The sequence below is a fragment of the Zea mays genome, chromosome 4 (assembly GCF_902167145.1).
Source record: "Zea mays cultivar B73 chromosome 4, Zm-B73-REFERENCE-NAM-5.0, whole genome shotgun sequence".
NCBI lineage: Eukaryota > Viridiplantae > Streptophyta > Magnoliopsida > Poales > Poaceae > Zea > Zea mays.
The window spans coordinates 207336797-207354981 of NC_050099.1; the positions used below are offsets into that span (position 1 = coordinate 207336797).

The 18185-nt window shown below is 46.1% G+C and overlaps 1 protein-coding gene and 1 long non-coding RNA gene across 2 annotated transcripts; both read right to left on the reverse strand.

Annotated features, from left to right (window-relative positions):
* Positions 1-7067: 7067 nt before the first annotated feature.
* LOC103654519 (uncharacterized) lies at positions 7068-8238 on the reverse strand. Its single transcript, XR_566156.2, has 2 exons — positions 7738-8238; positions 7068-7344 (listed from the first exon to the last, which is right to left on the reverse strand). It is a non-coding gene; the product is annotated as an uncharacterized lncRNA (long non-coding RNA).
* Positions 8239-9199: 961 nt separating this feature from the next.
* Positions 9200-15001, reverse strand: LOC103654520 (zinc finger CCHC domain-containing protein 7-like). Its single transcript, NM_001326581.1, has 7 exons — positions 14532-15001; positions 13920-14024; positions 13685-13843; positions 12635-12796; positions 10273-10389; positions 10076-10180; positions 9200-9996 (listed from the first exon to the last, which is right to left on the reverse strand). The coding sequence occupies exons 1-7, from the start codon at positions 14904-14906 to the stop codon at positions 9472-9474; spliced, it is 1548 nt and encodes a 515-aa protein (NP_001313510.1). The 5' UTR covers positions 14907-15001; the 3' UTR covers positions 9200-9471.
* Between the last annotated feature and the right edge of the window lie 3184 nt (positions 15002-18185).

Sequence of the window (18185 nt, forward strand, 5' to 3'; positions counted from 1 at the left end):
TGAGTATTGATCACAAGAAAGAATGAGAAAGAAAACAAGCGATCCAAGCGCAAGAGCTCAAAGAAACACAACAAATCACTCTCACTAGTCACTAAGGCTTTTGTGGAATTTGGGAGAGGATTTGATCACTTGGGTGTGTCTTGTATTGAATGTCTAGCTCTTGTAAGTGGTTGGAAGTGTGAAAACTTGGATGTCTTGAATGTGAGGTGGTTGGGGGTATTTATAGCCCCAACCACCAAACTAGCCGTTTGGTGGGGCTGTCTGTCGCATGGTGCACCGGACAGTCCGGTGCACACCGGACAGTGTCCGGTGCGCCAGCCACGTCACCAGGCCGATGGGTTCCGACCGTTGGAGCTCTAACTTCTGGGCCCGCCTTGATGTCCGGTGGCGCACCGGACATGCACTGTAGAGTGTCCGGTGCGCCTCTTCGCGCGTGCCTGACTTCTGCGCGCTCTAGCGTGCATTTAATGCCTCTGCAGGTGACCGTTGGCGCGAAGTAGCCGTTGCCCCGCTGGCTCACCGGACAGTCCGGTGCACACCGGACATGTCCGGTGAATTATAGCGGAGCGAATTCCCGAAGCTGGCGAGTTCCTGAGACGCCCCTCCTTGGAGCACCGGACAGTCCGGTGAATTATAGCGAAGGGCCTTTGGATTTTCCCGAAGGTGAAGAGTTCAGCGTGAAGTCCCCTGGTGCACCGGACACTGTCCGGTGCGCCAGACCAGGGCACACTTCGGTTATCCCTTTGATCTTTTGTTGAACCCAATTCTCGGTCTTTTTATTGGCTAAGTGTGAACCTTTGGCACCTGTATAACTTATACACTAGAGCAAACTAGTTAGTCCAATTATTTGTGTTGGGCAATTCAACCACCAAAATCATTTAGGAAATAGGTGTAAGCCTAATTCCCTTTCACTTACTCTATGCTAATTTCAAGGTAACAAAATCTCAATTTTTTATTATTGTTATTATATATATATATATTTAATTGAGTTGTTTTCTGACGAAGGTTATTTTGGCAGAGTATACTATTAAGTAAAGTGCTGAGAATGCAACAAGATCTTGAAGAGGAAAAGAACAAAGCTATCATCAAAAATCTAGAAGACAAAGTCGAAAATTACGAAGCTGCTCTGAAGAAAAAGGACTTTGTCATTCAAGACTTTAAAATCATAGTTAAAGAACACGAAGCTACCTTAGAAAAGAAAGACTTCATTATTCATTCTATGGAAGGTTCACTGGCTGAGGTCCAAGCCGAAAATGACAGATTAAACAATGAATTACTCAAAAAGTTAGAAAAATCTGAGCAGGAAAAGAAAAACCTCAAAGCAAGTCTCAAGACCGAGATCGAGAAGAATTCAAATTTGCAAAAATCATTGAAGGAGCTTCGGGAGAAATGCTTAAATTTCGGCAGCCGATGCGTGCAGCGGCTGAAGGATGTGTTTCACTCAATTGGAGCCAGCTCTGATAAATTTACACCTTCAGCTGAAAACCTGCCCAGCACCTTGGAATACATTGAAGGCGAGGTTGATGCACTTGACGAAGTTATTGCTGGGCATGCTGATTTCTGCGCCCTACTAGCTTCTCGAGGCACAACTTCCGCTTTTCTGAAGGCCGGCTGTACGCATGGGAAGATTGTAAATAGGCCAAACTTCAGCCTGTCACCGGCAGATTTGCTTGACATCCCAAGTCTAGCCCGAAGCATAGGAAACAGATTTATGACCCATATTTGGGTAAATGGCGGGCGAAAAATGGCTGGTGACGAAGCTCGAAGCCACCTTAAGCCGGTGAGAAACTTATACTTGTTACTTTTACCTTCTCCTTGAAATTTGTACTTTTCTCATTCTGCCTTAATATATGCAGGATGATGAAGCTGAAGAATGACGGGCTAAAGTTTAAAAGTTGCTGTAAAAGACTTTCCTGCAAAAAATTCTAGAGAAATCTTTGTAATATAATTGTAGAAAAAACTTATGTAAATTTGTGCATACCTTGTAATATATCTTTTCTCCTTTATTCGTGTACAATCTGCTTTGCTTGTGAACGAAACTTCACTTTTGAGCCGAAGGCGAAAAACACCTTCCCTTCTTTTCGTACACAACGAAGCATGAAAATTTCCTCTTTCTCCGAAGTTTTTTCCTTATAGCCGAAGCATCTGTCTTTTTTGTGTGGTATGATGATGATGATTCTATATGTGTCTAAATGAATGCTTATGAATGCGAATGTTATGATGTAATGTATCGTGCAAATGAATATCGGAATATATATTCAAAACCATAATCATAGCCTTCATTCCCTTGGGAATGACTCAAATCTTTTTGCCGTTTATTTTTCGGCTTCACCGTTTACTTTTCGGTGTATCAGCGCTGACTTTTCGCTGTAAGCCTCCCTTAGGAGCTTCTTCGCCTTTTACTTTCGGCGGAATCAGCGTTTATTTTTCGCTGTAAGCCTCCCTTAGGAGCTTCTTCGCCTTTTACTTTCAGTGGAATCAGCGTTTATTTTTCGCTGTAAGCTCTGCATTCCCTTAGGAACGACTTTTGAGCTTCTCCCTGTTTTCTTTTCTTTTTCCTTTGCATTTACATTTACATTTTTGGGGGATATCACTCTTATAGAATTGAAATAAGGAAAAGAAAAATTACATGTTGTGGCCCCATTAAAAACCTTTCTCCCCCTTTGGAAAGGAAAAAGGTGCCACAAAAAAGAATAGAAAAAATTACATCAAGCTAAACATAATATCGCCGAAGCTCGTCCGCATTCCATGATCTAGGAATGTCGTTGTCGTCCATATCCTTCAATCTGTAGGAACCGGGTCTTGACGAAGATACTACCAAAAAAGGTCCTTCCCACTTCAGCTGTAATTTGCCTACTGTCTCTGGGTTGGCTACTCTTCGAAGCACCAAATGTCCTGGTTCAATGTTCTTTAGTCTAACCTTTCTATCACGCCATTTTATTGTTTCAACTTGGTATTTGTTGATGTTTTCCACAGCTTGAAGCCTGACCCCTTCTATAGCATCTTTTTCCACAGAGTAATCAGCTTCAGCTTCGCCTTCTGCCAAAGCTACTATTCTTATTGATCCTGCTTTGGCCTCTTCCGGAGTTATTGCTTCGTCACCAAACAATAATTTGAATGGCGTAAAGCCTGTTGATCTTGATACTGTTGTGTTGTGGCTCCACACCACTTTGATTAATTCGTCTGGCCACTTTCCCCTGGGCTGATTGAAGATTAACTTCATTATTCATGTCATTATGATGTCATTAGCTCTTTCAACAAGTCCATTTGACTCCGGATGTCGGACTGATGCAAAATGGATCTTCGTGCCAATTTGATCGCAAAACTCTCTGAAAGCTTCGGAATCAAACTGCGTCCCATTATCCACAGTAATTGCCTTCGGCACTCCGAAGCGACAAACAATATTTTGCCAGAAAAACTTTTGAATAGTGACCGAAGTTATTGTGGCTAGAGGCTTTGCCTCAATCCATTTAGAAAAATATTCCACTACCACTACAACATATCTTAAGTTCCCTTGTGCTGGTGGTAACGGACCTAACAAATCAAGGCCCCACCTTTGCAACGACCAAGTGGGTTGTATTAACTGAGTTAAAGACGAAGGTTGTTTTTGATCTCTTGCACATTTCTGACAACCTTCGCACTTTTGGACCAATTCCGCTGCATCCGAAGCTGCCTTTGGCCAATAAAATCCTTGGCGAAAAACTTTTCCAAGCAAAGGCCTAGATCCAATGTGAGATCCACACAGGCCTGCATGTATTTCCTTCATCAGTTATATACCTTCGGTTCTGGATAAACACTTGAGTAACGGAGAACAGACCCCACGCTTGTATAGCTCCCCTTCTATTATAACATATGGTCGAGCTCTTGCCTCTATCCTCTTGTTATAAGCTTCGTCATCTGAAAGAAAGTTACCCTAAAGGAAAGAAATGATCTCAGTTCTCCAGTCTTCACTATAGACGGGGGATATGTTGAGGACTGCTCTTTCAAGAAGCTCAACCGAAGGTGCTTTTATTGTTTCAAAAAATACTTCCGAAGGTAAGGGCGGCCCCTGTGCTGCTGACTTAGCTAATAAATCAGCATATTCATTTTCTCCACGAGGAATATTTTTAACAGAAAACCCTTCAAAGGAAGCCTCAATCCTTCGAACCGTGTCTAAATATTTTTCGAGCTTCGGATCTCTTGCTTTATAACTTTTGTCAATATGACCAGAAATAACCTGGGAATCAGTTTTAAGAACCGCCCTTCTGATTCTCATTGCCTTTAGCTTTCGAAGACCCAGGAGTAAAGCTTCGTACTCAGCAATGTTATTTGTGCAACTGAAATCAAGTCTTATTGCATAACAAGTTTTAACTTTGGAAGGTGCGACCAACACAGCAGCTGCTCCTGCTCCGAAGGTTCCCCAAGATACATCGCAAAATACTGTCCAGATTTCTCGCTTCTTCTTCCTGAGCCCCTGGCGTCCAGTCAGCAATGAAGTCTGCCAATGCTTGGGACTGAATCGAAGATCTATGCACATAATCAATATAAAATTCATTGAGTTCCGCAGCCCATTTTCCAACCCTTCCAGTAGCTTCTCTATTTCTCATAATATCCTTCAACGGTTGTGAAGAAGGAACAACTATATTGTATTATTGTATGCCTGAAAATAGTGCCGAAGCTTCCTGGAGGCCATCAAAACAGCATACATCACCTTCTCCAATTCTGTATAATTTTTCTTTGATAAACTAAGAACTTCGGATACAAAGTATATTGGGGCTTGCTTTTTGACTTGGCCTTCAAGCTTCTCCTGGACAAGTGCTGCACTTACCGCTGAGTGCGAAGCTGCCACATATAACAACAGAGGAGCCCCTGGCGTTGGTGGAGTTAGTGTTGTTAGGTCTATCAAATATTGCTTCAGCTCTTCGAAGGCTTTCTGCTGAACTGGTCCCCGTTGAAAAACTTCGGCTGACTTCAGCACTTCAAAAAATGGTAAATTTCTCTCTGCTGATCTAGATATAAATCTGTTGAGAGATGCTAGTCTTCCTGTCAATCTTTGAGCCCCCTTTTTTGTACTTGGTGGTTCCATTCGAAGGATAGCTTCGATTTTATTTGGGTTAGCCTCAATCCCTTTTGTTGAAACTAGACAGCCAAGAAACTTCCCTTTCTTCACTCCGAAGACACATTTTTCTGGATTCAACTTTAAACCGGCCTGTCTAAAATTAGCGAAGGTCTCCTCAGATCAGCAATGTGATTATCTTGCTTCGTGCTTTTTACAATGATATCATCAACATAAGCTAGCACATTTCTGCCTATTTGAGAATGAAGAACCTTCGCTGTCATTCTGCTGAAGCTTCCTCCAGCATTCTTGAGCCTCTTGGGCATCCGAAGGTAACAATATGTTCCACTAGGGGTTATGAAGCTGGTTTTTGGCTCATCCTCCTTCTTCATCCAAATTTGATGATAGCCTGAATAACAATCCAGCAGACTCATAAGCTCTGATGAAGCTGATGCATCAACTAGAGAATCTATCCTTGGCAATGGAATTCGTCCTTCGGACAGGCCTTGTTGAGATCAGTAAAATCAATACACATTCTCCATTTACCATTGGTCTTTTTTACCATAACAGTGTTAGCCAGCCATTCTGGGTATTTTACCTCTCTAATAACTCCGGCACTGAGGAGCCTTTTCACTTCATTCCGAGCACCTTCGGCCTTGTCATCAGACATCTTCCGAAGCCTCTGCTTTCTGGGTCTAAAGGATGGGTCAACATTGAGCGAGTGTTCAATAACATCCCTGTTAACTCCGCAAAGATCATTAGCTGACCATGCAAAAACATCTTTGTTGTTGAACAGAAACCTTATCAAGGTTTTCTCCTGTTCTTCAGACAATTGGGATCCCAATAGCACCTTCTGCTCTGCTATGTCTTCACATAAAAGCATGGGCTTCGGCTGATCGGCCGAAGCAGCTTTCTCCCTTCTAAACTTGTACTGCTCACAAGCTTCAACTCCATCTATGTTATGGATTGCTTTTGAGTCTGTCCAATTTCCTTTGGCCCTTCTGGCAGCTTCCTGACTTCCATGAATGGCAATAGGTCCTTGGTCCGAAGGTATCTTCATGCAAAGATATGTTGGATGAAGAATTGCTTCGAAGGCATTGAGAGTACCACGACCAATGATTGCATTGTAAGGGTATTCCATGTCAACAATATCGAACACAACTTGTTCAGTCCTTGTGTTGTTGATAAATCCGAAGGTTACTGGCATCGTGATTTTTCCAAGTGCTACAATCTGCCTTCCTCCGAAGCCACAAAGGGGATGTGTGGCATCATGGATCTTGTCTTCGGGCTCTTGCATCTGTCTGAAGGCCTTAGCAAATATGATATCAGCTGCATTGCATGTATCAACCAAAACATTATGGACCAGAAATCCTTTGATCACACAAGAGATAACCATAGCATCATTGTGTGGGTAATCCTTGAGCTGAAGATCCTCTTGAGAGAAGGTAATTGGAATGTGAGACCATCTTGACTTGATGAAGGGTCCTTGTACCCCTACATGTTGTACTCTTCTCTGTGCCTCCTTCTTCTGTTTCTTGTTAGCCGGCTCTGAGCATGAACTGCATGTTATCGGGAGGATCAGCTTCGGAGCCGAAGCAGTTCCAGCTTGGTTCTTGAACGAAGCCATTGTCTCAGGAAAGTGGAAGTGAGTTCACCGGAGGTGGGCGCCAATGTTGGGGGTTTGTTCTCAAATGCTATGAATTAAGAACAAGGCAACATAAAATGTTAAATATTAATGCCCTTCGTCCGCTGAAGCATTATCTCCCCAAGAATTTAATGAACTTCGGACGAAGACCATGAGTAGAATATCACGAAGGTCGCACCTTCGTGATTAGACTTACAAAATAATACGAAGTAATATTAAACATGAAACATTAAAGATAAACATATCAGAAATAGATAACATCATTCATATATTTTATTATATGAATCTGAAATGTCAGAACATAATGTTTAGGTACATCTATACCTTTGCCTTGACAGATAATAATTCCCGAGCAATGCGTTTGCGATTACAGGAATGCGTGAACAGTAAAGGAATATTGTTCACTATTTATAGACATAGGACACAGTCTGTAAGGAATTACAATCATGCCCCTTATAAAAGTTTATAAAAATGACTCAGACCCTTATGGACTAAAAGGTCATTCTATTTTTAAATCGGTTCGATCCTTCGTCTTCGGACATGCTATAACACCGAAGCTTCATGAGTGGTAGCTTCGGTCATCATGTATAAGCAACTTTAGCCGAAGCTATTTCTTCCTGCAGGACCTTTGGCGACGAAGCATGGTCCCAACATCCATATTTTACTAAATTAAAGATATTAAACAATCCTAGCATCATTTGACCAATAAACTCAAAATATCACAACAATATATAGTCGATATCTTATTAAATTAAAGAAAATTAAATAAATTGGGCTTAATTGGGTCGTGTCGGGCTGTGTGGGGGGCCCGACAGGCTGGAATTTCAGGCCCGGCCTAAGCCTATCTTTAGACCATGATAGTCTGGCCCATATTATTTCGTGTCGGGTCGTGCTTTGGGGTTATGTTTTTGGGCCGTGCTCGTGCTGGCCCGAAAAGGTCAACCCATATTTCAAGCACTAAGCACGGGGGTAGAGTTCTTGTTGTTGGAACATGCATGCACATAGGGTGGTTCTTTTCTTGCTTATTATTGGGACACTGCGTTGCTGATCTTATTACCTGAGACACCGCTGTAAAGACATGCCGTCGCCATAGCTCGTTGTCTTCGATGTTGTAGGCCGTGATGCTGTCCTGGCCGCCCAGGTGCACCAACATGATTGACGCCCACAGGAACTCCACGCCGGCACGGCTGCTGCTGCCGGTGTCGCACCGGTGGGAGTTGAAGAGGGTGGCGAGGGCGTAGATGGGCACGGCGTCGCTGCCCAGGTAGGCCAGCCAGATGGAGAACCTCAGCCAGATGGCGAGGCTCGCTACGACGAGGACGCGCAGCTGGTTTTCTTGGCACAATTCCAGGGCTCGCTACGACGAGGACGCGCAGCTGGTTTTCTTGCCACAATCGGTCCCTCCGTAGGGTAAACTATATTCTTAGTATTTGTGCATATTTTACTGTTGTTTACTGCTTATGTGAGTAGTGATACACATATGCACATACATGTCGTCACATACATCACTGTGATTTTCTAGATTAAATTAAAATTGAAAATATATATTTCTCTAACAGTTTGTACTCGGTTATATGTTATATCGACGGTGTTGGTTGTGTGTTTTCATGGGACAGAGGTCGGAAGATACGTTTTCAAGAACTTGCAACTAGGGGTGGTAATGGATCATGGCCCTAATACTTGCTTCACAAATCAACAAAGCCCTTAATTTTGTTAGTTCAAAATTGTATTGTTTTATGATCCGGCTCTAGCTTGACTTGATCCTTAAATTTGCTAGGCTAAATTAAATGGCCCGTTACCACCCCTACTTACAACTCGTTGTACGAATTTGAAATTAATATATCTTTCATTTCCAAAAAAAAACTAGCGTCTAAAATCTGGTTTGAGTGATGATCAATGTTTATGGCCCCAGTTCAACATGACCAGGGGGTCACAATTCCAGGGCTCTGGCCAAATCCATCTCTCAGCTCGCAAAGAGGCCAGCAGTCAGTAGCCGATGAACGTGGGCGGGATCGTTCGGATAGGTGTGCAAGCTCCCGTCCTTGTCGTTTTTGTCGTTGCTCTACTGAACTCAGGGGTCATGTACTCATGTCTCTGTCTCTCTCCATCAGCTTTCGGCCGGTCGGATATGTTCTTTCCTTTCGAATCTCCAAGCGGGTGGTCTCAAGTTGGTCTCCAAGCGGGGCAAGATGGTCTTATCAAAGTATTCCATACAATATAAAATATACATCTCCTATATTCCTATGGAGATTGGGACGTGCAAGTGCAACACGTTTCACGCGGAATTCGGCCACTGTTGGTTTTGACGCTGTCGGTGATGACATGGCACACTACCTGCTCAGTCACAGACCCCTGCAGGAAGGATAATGAGAACGCGGCGGGCATCGATGGAGGCGTACAGGAAGAAGCTGGACACGAATCCTCGCCTTCAAGAACAAGCCGCCAAAGCCCGAGCAAGTAAAATGCATGTCATCCCAAGCACTTTGACGAGTTACCCATTTGCATGTAATGCCGCATCAGTGATGCACTGCCCACTCAAACATCAGGGAAAGGCTCAAAGCACAGTTACAGACTTTCAGTTGCCGTTTTTGCAAAAGGCATCAACGCCATGCCATGGAAGACAGTAAAAAAAAATAATAAATAGTTTGAACCACGATTACATATATAATAATCTCAGAACAAACAACTATCGAAAGGGCATGAACCGACGACAGGTAGAGTTCATCCCCAGGAGATAATTGGTATCTATCTATGGCTAAAACGAACAACAATATCAGGCGCGTGCATCCAGCTAATTTCTCCCGAACCGGACATGGGTGTTGCTGGCGGCAGCCGCGGCGAATCTTGATGACGAGAACCCATGCTTCCTGGCGCTGGGTGAATAATTCCAGTTCGGTGACATGGTACCATGGCTGTGCCCTCGTGAAGACTCGGGAGTGAAGTAGTCACAGCCAGACAAGAATTGGTGATTCGGTGAAGACATGGTACCATGGTAGTTGTGCCTTCGTGAAGGCTGGGGAGTGAGGTAGTCGCAACCAGACAAGAACTGGTGGTTTGCGTAAGACTTCTTGGGAGTAGATGGAGAGCCCCACCCATTGGATTTGTACTTCTTCAATGGTAGATCATCTCCACCAGTCCAGCCACCCCTCGATTTGGGTTTATGACGAGGTGTGCCCACTCTTTCCTCGAGATGGGGGCTTTTCCTTTTGCTTGTTTTTCGGGCGTCATAAGGAGCTGATCTAGCACTACTGGAAGCCTTTTTCCATTTCTCCTTCCTCTGAATATGCGACGATGACTTGCCTTTCGACCGATCGGACTGCAGAAAAAAGAAACAGGGACTTAAACACAGGTAACTACTGTAACTGGAAGGTCATTTGTGGGATGCTTGTAACAACCTTAGCGTTCTTTGTGCAGCCACGTGCAAAGTGACCTTCCTCGCCACATTTGAAGCATAAGGTTGGAGTTGTGACAGCACTGGTTTCCCTGCGTTTGGCACATCCCTATAATAGGTCCAATGTTAGTCACCTGCCGTGAGAAACAACGTGTGGCAACAGTACGAATTAGATGAGTTATAATGAGCATTAGAACTTACCAGACCAGAATGACCAGATTGGGCACAATTATAACAGCTAATTTGTTTCGGACAATCGTCAGAGAAGTCGGAACAACATAGATGGCCCTTCTGGTTACACACGTAGCATCTTATTTTCTGCATAATCAAAAATGCAATTATAAGGGGTAAGCTCTTCTACATAATCCATGGCTTTGTGACTCTAACATTGCAGCTGGGACACTATTGCACTGCACAAATAGTTAAGTATTACATAGAGAGCACCTATCTTATCCTGTAATATACGGTGTAGATTCAAAAAAATTGCATATGCAAGTTTCAGGGATCTTGTTATGGAATGGAAGGCATGTTGTTAGACTGCCATATATGGTGTGTATAAATGGTATAGGTAGTATAGCAGGCTGACCCTCGTATATATTGTGTGTGCTTGTGTGCATACACATATAAACAAATACATATACATTACATACATTATATATCCTACGGTAGCTCTATTGCTTTCATGGTATCCCTAGGTTTAGCCTTCCGCTTCTCGCTGCCGCTGCTCCCTGCTTGTGTGTCATCCGCCACACCAGCTCTATGGCTGGCGACCCTCCTGCGCAGCCAAGAGGCGCTACTGCTTCTAGTGAAGCTGCCAGCACCAGCACAATCACCGTCGATCTGCCTGCCGCCGCCACTGCTGCTCTCCAATAGGCTGATGCTGCTCGCCTTGCCAAGTAGGAACGCGAGTGCAAGGCCCAAGCCACCAGCATCGCCATCCTTGCTTGTGCTTCTGAGGCTAAGCACGACGCAGTGGCTGCTCGCATCAGCACCGCCCTCTACCATGCCGCTTGTTCACATGTTGTGTTCAAACCGCCTCCGGACGACACCAACCTTGACCTCGAGGACAACGCCTCTGTCGTTGATGCGCCACACACCCACGATACCCTTTTTCATGAGGCAGTTGCACTCCTCAATCTCCACATCCAGGTTGTTGTTGTGCACAACATTCGCACTCTCATGTGTCATGTCCTCGACGTTCTATGCCTGCTAGCACAAGTCGTTCCTCATCACCGTCAGTCAGTACTCCCTTGAAGGCCACGTCCTCTAACGTTTCTGCCCTCGTCTCCCTCGACTAGGACCGCATGGATTGCGTCGTGCGGACGTGGATCAACACCATCTCCAACGAGCTCGTTGAGGCAGTTCATCAGCAACCGCAAAACTCATGCCCTCTCCCTCGACGTCGCCTTCTAAACCTTCACCCAGGGGACTTCACCATCATCGACTACTACCGCAAGCTCAAAGGCATGGTTGACACCCTCAGTGACCTCGACGAAACTTGTCTCAGACTGCAGCCTCATCCTCAACGTCCTACATTGTCTCAACGGTTGTTTCGAAGCTATTGAGCTTCATCTTTGTTGCGGACAACCCTTCCCATCTATTTTGCGGGCGCGCAAAGACCTCCTTCTTGAAGAGCTCACATGGCGATAGTTCCCCCAGCCACCGCACTTCATGTCGAGGCCGCCAACACTAACGACGCTCAGCCACCAGCCTCCACGCCTCTAGCTCCGACCTCTACAGCTCTCCTACCTCGACCGCCATTCCCATCGCCGCTCTCACTATGCCGCCGCGACAAATGCAGTAAGTGGAACAGCGGTGACACTCTGCCCTGTGGTCCGTTGTGACTATGGAGGGTATTAGACTGAGGGTGTTAGACTACCATATATGGTGTGTGTGTGCCCGTGCGAGAGAGGGAGAGAGAGAGAGAGATGGGTACATGTCAGGTACAGCAGGCCAGCCCTTGTATATGTTAGACCGCCATATACGTTCGTCCCATCGTCGTTGTGACTGTGGAGGGTGTTAGACTGCCATATATGGTGTGTGTGTGTGTGTGTCAGTGTGTGTATGGTATGGGTACATGCCACGTATAGCAGACCAGCCCTTGTATATGTTAAGAGTGTCATATACAGTGTGTGTGTGTATGGTATGGGTATGTGTCAGGTATAGCAGGTCAGCCCTTGTATATGGTTAGCGAGATACGGGGAGATCTCGTTTGGTTCTGTTTCCATAAGCCACAAGACCTCCCCTATATATGTACATAGGTCTCTCCAATCAGTCAACCTATTATCTTGCGCTATCTCTATTGCTTTCACACATCATCAAATATACCTAGTATTACATACAGAAACATTAATCAAACATATATTTTTACAGTTACAGCCTAGTCACCTAGCCTGCAACAATTTGCACTCAAAAAAAGTAACTCATAATTAATTCCTTTGTAGGCATTTCTTCACACCAACACTAAAGGGAAATAGAGACTGAAAAACAAATGCTAACAAACAAAAATCCCATTATGGCAACAAGATAACAAATTAGCTGAAACAAGACAAAGAAACACTACCTCGATATCATCTGGTGGGTAATCATTGGTACATCCAAACATATCATGACCTATTTCTCCACATTTTAAACATAATGTGGATTGATGATCATTCCTCCTGTGCTTATCAGGGCAGTCCTTTGCCATATGGCCTCCTTTTTTACAGATAAAACAGTCTTGACCCTATGAAATATAGCAATGATTTGATTATTCTTGAGAATTCTAAACACCGACAACAATCATCAGAAAATCATAAAATAATATGTACAGATAATAGTACCAAAACAGATGAATAACACAGAAGATTGAAACAAACAAAAGAAACTTGACCATTCTTTACTTTGAATACAAAGGAAGGCATGGATATGAAAAGAGAATATATCACAAAATCATTTGAAACTATAAATCATAAAGATAAAGATAATGCTGCTGCTCAAATGATGAGAACAAGCATGAGGATAAGGAAAGTTAGCTCAGTGAAGAGAGGAAAAAGGTATAAAGTACAGCCGTACAGGAATCAAAAGATGAGCTGGCATGATGAGTATAAAGTAGTTGTTTAACCAAAGTCGGTAGTAGATCTAGTTTGAATGAGACGTATGTGTTGTGCTAAGATATCACATCCAGTGCACTTGGTGCAGTAAATCAGTAATGATTGATGAACTTCCTTTCTGTCTAGAAAGGCATGTGTTCATAGAGAGCAGGAGCTAAACAGAAGGCAAATTTTCTACAAATGTTTGGAGTAACAAAGTTCAACATATATTTCCTTTTCTGCTAGACATACTGGTCCTCTTAACAATTCAACACAGATATTATGACTGTTCCAAGTAACAAGCTTAACATATATTTCTTGAAGACATCACAGCATGAGCAAAGTACATTTGCAGGATTGTGAAATTGCAAACTAAACAAAGTGAAACATATTAAAATTAAAAGAGTTGAACTATCATCCTAAACAGAAACATTACACTCAAAGTCTCAAACAACAAAAACTAAATTGTTTGAGCTAGTCAAGGGCATGATGGGCATACCCAAGTCACCGAGTGATAATCCCTCGGAGATAAGGGGACCAACCTGCGTGCACTGCTTTGCATTGTGCCCAAACAACCCACAAACAAAGCAAGGCTTCTTTCGCTTTTCCAATGGACAGTTTGCAGCTACATGCCCTTCCTCGCTACAATTAAAACAAGTCTCCAACAGTGTTTCCCCAGGATCAAAGTATCTCGGTATGCGCTGTTCACAAGTAGAAGTAACACAATGGTAAGCTTACATTAGCAGCACAAACACAATAAATTTACATGTAACTTACAAGGAGCTTCCGCAGAACCATATTATCAGATGCAGGGGCATCAGCCCCATTTTCAGTTAACACCGATTCTGCTGTCCCAATGGGCCCCTCCTCGGTGCTACAAACCTGAAGCCAAAAAGAATAAAGCCACTAATTACTGCCTTTAAAGGAGATAAACTTGGCATTTTGTTCCCAAGGAAGGAACACTGAGCTCAAAAGGTTTTTAACTTAATCCCCAGCAAAAGAAGGCGCTCGGGATATCAGTCTTCAGATAATCTTCAATTATATATGAAATCAGCTAACTCTGGCCAGCAACAGCAGGACGAGCAAAGATGCTAGTTTGCACTACTAATCAGCGTAATTCAGAAGCTTCCCCTAAGCTCACAATAGAGGGGTAGTAGGCACTATCGCCACTATGCAATACAATCACTCGATTCTATATGGGATTCCTTAGCTATAAGCATTGAACCACGAATTCCACTGTTGAACTGGACGCAGCACCCAGGTTAGAGGGGTAGTAGGCTCTAGACAGAGATTGCTTAGCTATAGGCACTGAACCTTCAACGTGGAATTGAACACAACAGCCATACGAAAGGAGCTAGGGGGAGGAGAATGCTCAAGCCTCAAGCTTACCGCATTCTCATCCACCTCTACGGCGGCCCCCGCCGCAGCCTCTGTAGTCTCCTTCCGATGCTTCTTCCTTTGCTTCCGGCGCTGCTTCTTCTTCTGCTTCCTCCGGGGCTCATCCGCCTCATCGAGCTCCACCACGGCGCCCTCCTCGTCGGCGGAGGACACCGAAAGAAGGTCGGCGAACACGGGCACTCCGCCGGCTGATTCCCCGCGCCGCTTCCGCTGCGCGCGCGCGACGATCTCCAGGCTGAGATCCTCGTTCCCCAGCTCATCGTCCTCCTCGTCGCCCCCGCTGTGGCGCGGCTGCCGGGACGGCGGGGAAGCATCTTCGTCCAGGTCTGGGTCCCGCCGCGCCCTCGAGCGCCAGCGCTCGGCCATCGGCGGCTGCGGCGGCGGGCGAGGGGCAGAGAAAACCCTAGCGCACTCGATGTGGAGGAGGCGCCGACAACTAGGATGGGAAAGCCTTCCCAGCGGGTCTCGCCGTCTGCTCGTGCCGTCGTGCGGGCCCGATGAAATGCTGGTGTGGGCCCCCCGCTTAAGAGCATCTTAAAAAACTTAGATGTTGTTTGGTTCACGAAATGTAACGTAAAGAAGTGTAATGGTAATGGTTTACACTCGATTGCAGGCGAACAAGTTTGAATAGTCCGGTATTAATTTTTAGTATGGTATTTGATTACAGTTAACCTAAAATAAACATTATTTAACGCTATCACTTATTCATTACGTTACAAATATTTGAACCAAACGGTACCTTAGTTAGTGTTTGGTTGAAGAGCCAAGTAGAACGGAGTCGTTCTGTCCCAGTTTTTTTTGTTTGGTTACAAAGTAACTAGAATGGTGTGGCTCCAATTAGAGAATATTTTCCTCAGATCCAGAACCATCCCACTCCAAAAAATCAATGAGACGGAGCCGCTCCATTCCCAGCCCGCTTCCACAGCTCGCCCTCCCATCAGTGCGCAGCAGCTCGCGCGCCTCCCTTTGCAACCAAACAAAAAACAGAGTCGCTCCGTTCCAGTTCACTCTGCAATCAAACAAAAAACAGAGTCGCTCCGTTCCAGCTAGGGCTGGAAACAAGCCGAGCCGAGCTCGGCTCGGCTCGGCTCGACGTGGCTCGGTGCAGCTGCGAGCCGAGCCAGGCTCGGCTCGGTCATTTTGCGAGCCCGGCCTAGAGGCTCGGCTCGGTAACGGCTCGCGAGCCGGCTCGAGCCAGCTCGCGAGCCTCACACTAAATCACGTTTAGAGTATAAATTATATATTTTTTATTATATATAAGATAAAAAATATGTATAATATATTTTTAGACTACAATATAAGTGTATCACGTATCAAGTTCAAGAAATTCAATAAAATAGTTCAAAACATAACAATAATATGGTATAATAGTATACTTGACGTTGTTAGCTCGGCTCGCGAGCCGGCTCGCGAGCTGGACCGAGCCGGCTCGGCTCGGCTCGGCTCGCAGTTCTGGCGAGCTACAAAATCAGGCTCGGCTCGGGCTCGTTTTGGCTCGCGAGCCGGCTCGAGCCGAGCCGAGCCTCACCGAGCCCGAGCCGGCTCGTCGAGCCCGAGCCAAATTTCCACCCCTAGTTCCAGCTTACCAAACACAGAACAGAGCGGCTCCGTTCTTAGAATCAGGGATGGAACGACTCCGTTCTACTTGGCTCCTCAACCAAACACTACCTTAAATAACAGGCTCATCCAAATTTTAGCTACTAAATAGTAAAATAACTCTCCAATAGGAATGGTCATTTTAAAACCGAAACTCAAACCCGAACCGAACCCGAATAGACCGAATTACGGTTTCGGGTTCGGGTTCGGTTCCAATATGTGCTATATTTCGGGGTATGGGTTCGGGTTCGGTTCCTAACCTTTAAAACCCGAATAGACCGAATAACCCGAAATATAAAAAGCTCTTAATATATGTGTTGGGGCGAAGGCGAAGACGCCACCCTTCGCTCGAGGCCTTCGCCGTACTCGCTGCACCAACGGTGACAAGACAACGGACAGACTTACCCTTTGTCTCATACGCCGCCGGGAGAAGACCCGCGACGAGGTCGTCTCATCCTGCGACCTCGTCTAGAGTGGAGGCCTGCGTGTGATCCGGCCCATTGTAACAGGCCCTGCGTGGCCGTCGCGCGTTACGGGCCTAATTTGTAAAAGCCTCCCTGTAATTACGGTCTGTAACCCCGCTTTATGAGAATATTACGGGGATAACCTAGGTGTCTAAGGGCACATGCGTCCTTAACACGGGACGCTGGGCACCCGGATACCTATAAATACCCCCGCACGACGCCCTTGAAAGGCTAGATTAACAGAGCTATTGCCATCTCGAGCGAAAACCCTGTTTACGTCACTTCCCACCCCCGTTGGATCACCTTGCAACAGAGAGCAAGTTCCAACATTTGGCGCCCACCGTGGGGCGCCACGAAAAAAACACCCGCGATGGCACCCAAGAAAGATAGCTCGAAGGCTGACGAGGCTGCGAAGGCAGCACTGCTGGCCGCAAAAAAGGGCAAGGCCCTCGCCCTCACCCACTCCACCCACCAAAAGGCTACCGAAGACGACGCCCTCCGCACCTGTGGCCCTGAAGGACAACCGCAACCTCCCCTAGGCTTCGCCCCACCGGAGGGCGCGGACCTCACCGAGGACGGCGAAGTCCTCGGCGTCTCAGCGGAAGAACAGCTACAGCTGCGCGCCTTGCGCATCAAGAACCGCAATCTCCAGAGGCAAAAGGAGATACTAGAGGCCAAGCGCCAACGTGTGTCTGCACTAGCCAAGGTGCGGCAAATGATACGCGACGAAGAGCAGAAGGCCTAGGACCTCGAGCAGGAGATCGCGATGATGCAGCGCGAAGGCCACCTCGGCCTGCAGCACGGGCCACCCCTGCAACAGCGCGCACAACTGGAGGACATACGCGAAGGCCACCTCGGCCTGCAGCACGGGCCACCCCTGCAACAGCGCGCGCAATGGAAGACCTACACTTCCCCCGGCGTGACCACGCCTTCCCACACGCCGCGCCATTCTAAGGGGTCAACTACCTCGACGAGCGAAGTCTCCTGGCGCCACACCTGCAAGTGACACCCTAGCCTGCCAATTTTCGGGCAGGGACCTATCCCAAGTACAACGGCAGCACTGACCCAGCATAGTACATCATGAGTTATCAGGTCGTCGTTGCATCTTCCGGAGGGGACGACGCCACGATGGCCAAGTCTTTCATCATCGCCCTCGAGGGCCCAGCTCTCACCTGGTTCACCAGGTTGCCCCTGCTGTCCATTGACTCCTGGAGAAGCCTCCGGGACAAATTCCTGCTCAGCTTCCAAGGATACCGCCCAGACACCGACGCCTTGGCCGAACTCTCACTCTGCAAGCAGCTAGAAAAAGAGAATCTGCAGGAGTATTACCGCAAGTTTCTAACACTCAAGTCACAGCTGTCCTCAGTCGACGACCAGATCGCCATCCACTACGCCATCAGTGGCCTTCGCGCCGACGTCCTTTACAGCCACTGCATCAGAGATCCGCCCAAGAACCTCTAGGAACTATATCAGCTATTTGAAAAATACGCCAAATCCGAAGAGCTCCACCAGCGCAAGGTTGAGTCTCAGAGGAAACCCAAAGATGCTCCACAGTCCAGCCGCACGTGGACGAGAACTCCGCAGC

What these genes read in the sequence shown, in the direction of transcription:
- LOC103654520 (NM_001326581.1), bottom strand. Translation starts at nt 14,906, where the DNA reads ATGGCCGAGCGCTGGCGCTCGAGGGCGCGGCGGGACCCAGACCTGGAC. An exon ending in ATGCAAAGCAGTGCACGCAG is followed by an intron (nt 12,797 to 13,684) that starts GTTGGTCCCCTT and finishes TATATTTCATAG; the next exon opens with GGTCAAGACTGTTTTATCTG. An exon ending in GCTGCACAAAGAACGCTAAG is followed by an intron (nt 9,997 to 10,075) that starts GTTGTTACAAGC and finishes TTTTTTCTGCAG; the next exon opens with TCCGATCGGTCGAAAGGCAA.